This window comes from Octopus bimaculoides, chromosome 9 (genome assembly GCF_001194135.2).
Source record: "Octopus bimaculoides isolate UCB-OBI-ISO-001 chromosome 9, ASM119413v2, whole genome shotgun sequence".
Taxonomy (NCBI): domain Eukaryota; kingdom Metazoa; phylum Mollusca; class Cephalopoda; order Octopoda; family Octopodidae; genus Octopus; species Octopus bimaculoides.
Genome location: NC_068989.1, coordinates 35,420,001 through 35,427,910, shown reverse-complemented (window position 1 = coordinate 35,427,910; position 7,910 = coordinate 35,420,001). Strand labels below are relative to the sequence as shown.

Genomic DNA, 7,910 nt, shown 5'->3' with positions numbered 1-7,910 from the left:
ACTATCCAGCATCATCATCATGACCAACACGATTAATACCAAACAGCCTCTACACTACCAGCGTCAACACGAATTACTATGTACACCAAACCAAACCTCCGCGGCACATCTCACTCTTCGATTCTGTTAGGTGACTCAGCTTCACCACGGTAAATAAACAGACAAGAGTTCTTAAACAGACAAGAAATTCTCAGCCAGCGATGAACATCTGTATAACAAGAATCAAGGCCCTGGCATCGAAGCCAAAACACAACTAGTGATAAGCTCTGCCACACTCAGCCCCCTCACTTTCACATACAGAACTTTTCCTATAGTGTACTAAGCCAGAGACATGCCCTGCCGACACCAGCGTTCTGGTTGAAATGTTAGTCTCGAAGGAAGAATAATACCATTTTTATTTTCTATATTTGTTCTTTCAGGACCTTATATTATTGCAGCTAGTTTTTCATAACGAATTTTATCGTTATAACTTAAAGCGATCTATTCCAAACTATTGCTCGTCTTTGCAAAATACCAACAAACTAGATTAAATACCAGTGTATTTTGATTTATTCGAACAGTAATGGGTGTTTGAGTGTGTGTGTGTGCGCGCGCGTAGATATTGCTGGTAGGTAGGCTTAATCGCAATAATAATGGTGATGTTTCTAACAGGCAAGGGGCCTGGAATTTGGGAGAAGGGGAATAATATAGACCGCGGTATTTCACTGGTACTTTATTTTGTTGATCCCAAAGGAGTAAAATGTTCTTAGCGAGATTTGAATTCAGAATGTAAAGACTTGGAAGAAATGTTCGTTCCTTGCTAAGTCCTAATCTATTCACTGACATGACCAGGGGGCCAGCTATGCCTACTGAGTAATATGCTGGCACTTCCACGTGAAAATAGAGAAGAGATAAGCATATAATAAACATGATATGTGACAATGATGACCTGGGTGCATAATCTAGAACATTCCTGCTAACGAACGAAAAGATCAAAACAAACTGACCAGATAGAATTATCAATAGAATGAAAATGTATTCTGATAGATATCTCATCTCTCTGGCCAAAACATTGTTAAAAAAAAAACCTGGAGAAATTGTTTAAGTGCAGGAAATATATTCTGTTCAATCTAAAATAAATACCATAAAAATATTAAGTCCAATTTCAATATATCTTTATAAAATATAATTTTTTATTGTGTATTTCGAATGCTTCAACGGATCATTGATCCGTTTTCGATCCAATCGAACGATGAAAGCGATTCACTTTGATGTTTACTTTTTGACAACATCTGTAAATCTATTCATTTCTTTATCACTTCCACTATATTAAAATAAACTACATACATAAATGTTCATGTTAGTCATTCAATTATTTTTCTGTTGTACTTGTTGATTTTGGAAGGATTTTGGAATATGCACACCTACATGTAACATTTTTCGAAAGACTTTTCAGATTGCCTATTTTTAACATTCAGGATTCCCAGGCAAAAACCTGGGAATCCCGAATGTTAAAAATAGGAACAATGTCTGGGAATCCTGAATGTTAAAAATAGGAACAATGTCTGGGAATCCTGAATGTTAAAAATAGGAACAGCGTCTGGGAATCCTGAATGTTAAAAATAGGAACAACGTCTGGGAATCCTGAATGTTAAAAATAGGAACAATGTCTGGGAATTCCATGTTAAGAATAGCAATTGTTGTTCGTGTTATTTACTTTATGGTATCATTGTTATAGCCGTTCTTGCTTAATAGTGTGATCGTATTAGAGCGTTTAGTTGTTGCTGTTGTTTGAAAAAGAAAAGAGCATCTGCACCAATTTCTAGCATATCGAACGACCGAGTTATAAAGTGATGAAGACATTCACTGCTGCTGTTCAAAGGAAATCGATCGCTTCCTCTATCATTTGATCAAACATGTCATTCTGTTTAATTACAGTTTTTGTTCAAAGCAAATCCTCATGAGCGTAACTAATTCATATTTCTATTGAAATATCCTTTCTAATATAGGCGCAAAACCTGAAATTTTGGGCAATGGGTAGTCGATTACATCGACCCTAGTACTTGACTGGTACTTTTTTTATTGATCTCGGTGGAATTTGAACTAAGAACGTAACGAGCCAGAAGCATTTAATCCGTCTCGGCAGCTCACCGACCTTGGCAGCATTTGAACTTAGAATGTAAAGACGGACGAGAACATTTTGCCCGACGCGGTAACGATTCTGTCAGCTCGCCGCCTATCTAGTGGATAATATTGGTTTCGTATTTTGGCAGAAGGCGAGCAAGTTCAGGGGAAAAGGGTAAGTCGATTCATCGACCTTTGCTCAACTGGTACTTATTTATAGATCCCGACAGGATGAAATGGAAAGTTGATCTCGGAGGGATATGAACTCAGAATGTAAAAACAGAGGAAATACCGCTAGACATTTCGCCCGGCGTGCTAACGATTCTGCCAGCTCGCCGCTTTATTTTTAGTGGATAATATTAGGAAAAAAAAAAAAAAAAAAAAATGGTGGTTACTCTAAGCAGATCCTGATTTCAAGGTTTGGCACCAAGCCAGCAATTTCGTGGGGAGGGAGTAAGTCGATTACATTGACCTCAGTATTCAACTGGTAATTATTTTATCGACCACGAAAGAATGAAAGGGTAAGTCAACCTCGGTGGAATTTGAACTCAGAATGTAAAGATGGACGAAATGCCGGTAAGCATTTTCCCCAGTGTGTTAACGATTCTGCCAGCTCACCGAATATATTGACGTATTAGTCGTTACTTTACCGTAACTTACAAAAGTAGGTGAATTTAGAAAAGTATATGAACATGCAAAATGAAACCAAGTTATATTCTTAAATTAGTATTTCTATATAAAACAGATCATAGTTCAAAAACGTCGTTAGAAAATGCTTTATGGAAGTTAACAGAATATGTCTATGGAACTTTAAAATGGACTTTAAAATGGACTTTAAAAAATGAAATCAAGTGATCAGTTCTTCGGTTATTGAACAGATTGAATTCCACGATAAAATAAAGAAAACCTGAGTACCATCAGTTCCCTTTTTTTACTCCAGGCCGATACTTGTCCTTTAACTAATTAGTACCGGTATTTATATCGAACTCGTATGAACTGGAAAACTAAGAGTTAAAAGTCTATTTTTCACCCCTCTTCCTTCTGCTATCATAACACAAACCCCGTTCTAATATTAACGTGTGACAACTGTGACTTTAAAGTTTACCGTTATGGTTAGAGTTAAAGTAAAAAGGTTGTTCTACGGTGGCACATGAAGCAGATATAAAAAGAAAAGTGATATGTTAAACATTTATATAATGTTACCAACCACAATCAAGGGCGATAATAAGAGCACTTACTTTGTTTCTGCCTCTTTCTCTCAGGACTCAATTTTTCATATTGCTCCTCGGGGATATCTTCCATTCTCTCTTCACCGATTTGATCTCTGCTTTCCACAGACTTTTCAACGATACCTCCGGGCAGTATTCTCACCGTGTATTCAGTGATACCACTTGAAAGGGTCTCATAAAACTTGTTTGGTTCACTGACTATCTCTGTTTCACAAACTGTGCTATCTAACAGAGTTTCCGTCTTATGTGGCCCTTTTGTATCATAACTAGTTTCCACAGTAACTTGAGTGTAGGCGGCAAAGCCTCTGACTTCTTTTTCTTCGCTAATTCTTCTTTCATCTCTTTCCTCGATTTCCTCTTCTTCCTCTTCTTCTTCCTCTTCTTCCGCATCGCCATCCTCTTCATCTTCATCTTCTTCATCCTCTTCTTCTTCATCCTCTTCTTCTCTCTCCACATTTATATGTTCCACATCAACAATGTAAACGGGACTACCAATAGACAGCTTTTCGTTACTTTCCACATCCCCAAGAACACTATCATCTCCCATTGATTCACTCACCGCAGTTGTTGTCTCTGCAGTTGTTGTCTCTGCAGTTGCTTCAATATCTTCGGCAATATTACTAGAGGCAGTGTCTGACATTCCAGTAGAACTCAGCAAGCCACTTTTCTCATAAGTAACCTCATCTTTATTTTCGACAGTCTTCAGTTCCCTTCTTTCAAATCCACCAACATTTCCAAATCCACCCGAACCACTAACAATTTCACTGTAGCTTGACCCTTCACTTAAATCAGACATTTGATAACCTCTCTTTTCATGACTTCCTAAAAATGTTGTATCTGAAGTATCTCCAGAGGTGGGGGACGGAGATTTTTCCGACATTATTTTAGAGGTTGCTTTATTCCATTCACTACCACGGAAGGTTATCTCTTCTGGAGACTCCATGCAAGCTTGGCTGGAATATTGACCGCTAATTCTACCATCAACGGGAATTTCTTCAATTTCTTCCATAAAAGAACGAGTTTCTCTGTAAGTCGTCTGGTCTACATCTACACCATCGATGTCGTAATTCTTGTCGTCTTCACCGCCTACTTCACTGTCAAAATCAGTCAACGCTAAATCACTTTCAAATTGACTGGTTTCGTTGGTTGATGCATAACCAGTATGCTGGAAAGGAGTTTCATCTGGGCTCCGGGGTTCCGTTGGGTTTCCACTTGTAGAGCGTTGGCTGCCACTCTCTGAACGATTATTATCGTGATCTGCCATGCTGAAAGATCAGAACTGTTTCTTACGACTGCTAACTTGCTAAGTAACACCAGAACACAAATCACTGCGAATGTGGATTCAACAGGCCTCTGATTTTGTACACGCTTCCACCATGACACATTCCAAGTATATGTGAAATTAGTAAATTGCCCAGTCAGTAGCTTCTCACACACATATGCATGTATATACACACACATATATAAGTGCACGTATGCTCATACATACACTCCCACTAATTCGTGGCACGTTCAAAGAATGAGAATTCCGACCGCGTTCTTTCAGTAAAAGTTAGGTTTCGTCTTCAGCACTGATAGTTTGATAGATAGATTGATTCGGCGAGGAATGTCTTCCAGTCTAAATAATCTCATTCGGTAATTGAATTCAAAGGGAGGTGGACGAGGAGACAGTAAGGACAATGAATAAGAGAAAGCAGAATAAAGGCAGAATAAAATAGAAATGCAGTAAGGTGGAATGCGGGAGAGCAAGAGGGAAACAGAGAGGAGAGTATGCAAATCTGTAATAAAAAAATAAGAAACAGACATATATTTAAAAAGTATAGAGAGAGAAAGAGAGAGAGAGAGGGGGGTAATGGAAGGAAGAAAAGATGATAATAAAGGGAGAGGTATCAGGAAACCAAAAGTAAAGATACGTTTACAGCAATGGTTAAGGGGTAAATAGAGAGGAGAAAGCGCCATCAGGAACGATAGAAAGGAACAAAATTAAAGTAACAGGAGGAGGAGGAGGAGGAGGAGGAGAAGGGGGAGGAGCTACCGAACTATTTGAAATGACCTAGGTCTGAGAGAGTGCTGACATAGAGGACGAAAGTGTTACTCCCATCTACAACTGTCCAGTAGCAACGATGTTGACTGCTGTCGTTGTTGTTGCTGTCGCTGTCGTTGATGGTGATGGTTGTAATTGTGACGGTGGCAGCGGCAATGGAGGTGGTGGTGGTGGTGGTGGGCTGGTGGTTGAGGTGTAATAATGGTGCAGGTGAATTTGGTTATGATGGTGATTATACTGCGAGTGGCAACTACAAATTTTGCTATTGTTTTTCTTGGTGTCTATTATTTTTGACGAAGCCTCCTACATGCGCATTCCTCTGTCTTTTGGTGTAGTTGTAAGATGACACAACAATGCAGGCACCTCTACCACCCAACATCCTGTTTATGATAACTGCTTATACATTCTTATTTGCGGTCCCCAAACAGCTAAGCCGTATTCCATTCCATGGTTCTTTGCGATGGTGCACAAGAATTTCAAAAGAAATTAACACTGGAAATCTTTATCTATATGACATACTTAAGGTATGTATATCGTAGAAAAGACAGTCTCTATCCTTCAGACTGGCCGGGATGATTTCGTATCAGAGGTGACTCGAGTGCAGGACACTAACAAGTCTTAAAAACAGCAGCTGTCACTCTCACGGTCGCTTCCGACGCAATTTCTTTTCGTCTAGCTCTGATATATGTTGCCTTTTTAACATTATTCGTCTATAATGCTGGCTTTTCTGCGATATAAATGCGTTAAGTATGTCATATAGATAGTGATATTTATCTAGAACCAGGCAAAATGCTTAGAGGTACTTCGTCCAATTTTACATTCTGAGTTCAAATTCCACCGAGGCTGATTTTGCCTCTCATCCTTTCGGGATCGATAAAATAAGTACCAGTTAAGCACTGGGGACGATGTAATCGTTTAGTTCCCTCCCCTAAAATTCCAGGCCTTGTGCTAATAGCAGAAATATATTAATCTGGAACTGCTTCTATTGTAAAATTCGAATCTTAACAAAGGAAATACTGCTTCTACGTTTGGGACAGGGCTACGCCACATCCTTAGACGACATCTAAAATAATCAATTAATTGAATAAATTAAATAAAAATAAATGAAAGACCCATTAATTGGCATCGAATCTCTCACCAACACACCTCTGGCCTACACACTTGCGGTTTCCTCCCTCTAATCTTCTTACAGCAACTATAATGACGCCTGTCCCTCACGCTCTATGTTCGCGTGTCACCTCCTTACGCGCCCAACCACTCGTATCTTATCCCTTTGTCAGCCAAATTGTATCTGTCCACCTTCAAAACCCGTACTAAGCCCAGTTGTCAAGCGGTGATGGGGAACAAACAGACACAGATACACAGACACACACACACACACACAGATGCATACATACATACATACATACATACATACATATATATATATATATGGCTGTGTGGTAAGTAGCTTGCTTACGAACCGCATGGTTGCGGGTTCAGTCCCACTACGTGACACCTTGGGCAAGTGTCTTCTACTATAGCCTCGGGACGACCAAAGCCTTGTGAGTGGATTTGGTAGACGGAAACTGAAAGAAGTCCGTTGTATGTATGTATATATATATATATACATATATGTATGTGTGTGTATATGTTTGTGTGTCTGTGTTTGTCCCCCCAACATCGCTTGACAACCGATGCTGGTGTGTTAACTTCCTCGTAACTTAGTGGTTACCGATAGAAAAGGTACTAGTCTTACAAAGAATAAGTGCTGGGGTCGATTTGCTTGACTAAAGGCGGTGCTCCAGCATGGCCACATTCAATTGACTGAAACAAGTAAAAGAATAAAAAAGAGTATGTACATATGTAGGCGCAGTCGCCCCGCTTGACAGTGAGTCAAACAAGTTGAACACAACATTAAGGTCCAGACACTCATCTCTTTCTCTTTCTGCACTGGGACGCAAGCTGTGACGACGCGACCTGACTGTCTCTCTCATACCACACGCCAGCTTGCAGATAGGAGCATAGCACAGAAGACCATGGCTTCTAAGCACCAATCATTCCATTTATCATCCCGTTCTGTATATACGTGTGGCCACAATAAATGTATTTAAAGTTACAACCTTGTTAATTTATTCTTCATCCGGGTCTACCACCAAATGAGATTACAGCCTTCTGAATGAGTCACATTAGGTGGCTCAGCAACCTATCCATCTATAATGGTGACCCCGACATGGACAACTATCCATCTGTAATGGTGATGCGACGCGGAACAGAACTATACTTCTAAGCTGGTGAACACCGGACGAATTCAGATTAGTGAATACGTATTCTTTTTTCTCCTTCGCGACGGTCTAATACTGCTTGGTCATGTGCCTGCCTACCATGTCAGCGTTCCAAGGTGCATCGTCACGTGAGAGCATTACTTGGACACTTTCAGCCACCGGACACAAGGTTCCATTACATACACATCGACCTGGTTGGTCCTTGGCCGGTCAGTTGCAGATTTACTTTATATTGACCTGCATCGACCGTTTCTCCAGATGGCCTGAAGT

The 7,910-nt window shown here is 39.9% G+C and overlaps 1 protein-coding gene across 1 annotated transcript in view; it reads right to left on the bottom strand.

Annotated features, from left to right (window-relative positions):
• The window catches only part of LOC106878848 (glycogen debranching enzyme), a 154,032-nt gene extending 149,166 nt beyond the window's left edge, over nt 1-4,866 (bottom strand). Inside the window, exon 1 of the mRNA XM_052970625.1 lies at nt 3,342-4,866. Coding sequence (XP_052826585.1) covers nt 3,342-4,596 — 1,255 coding nt within the window. The 5' untranslated portion in view covers nt 4,597-4,866. The remainder of the gene's footprint in view (nt 1-3,341) is intronic.
• Between the last annotated feature and the right edge of the window lie 3,044 nt (nt 4,867-7,910).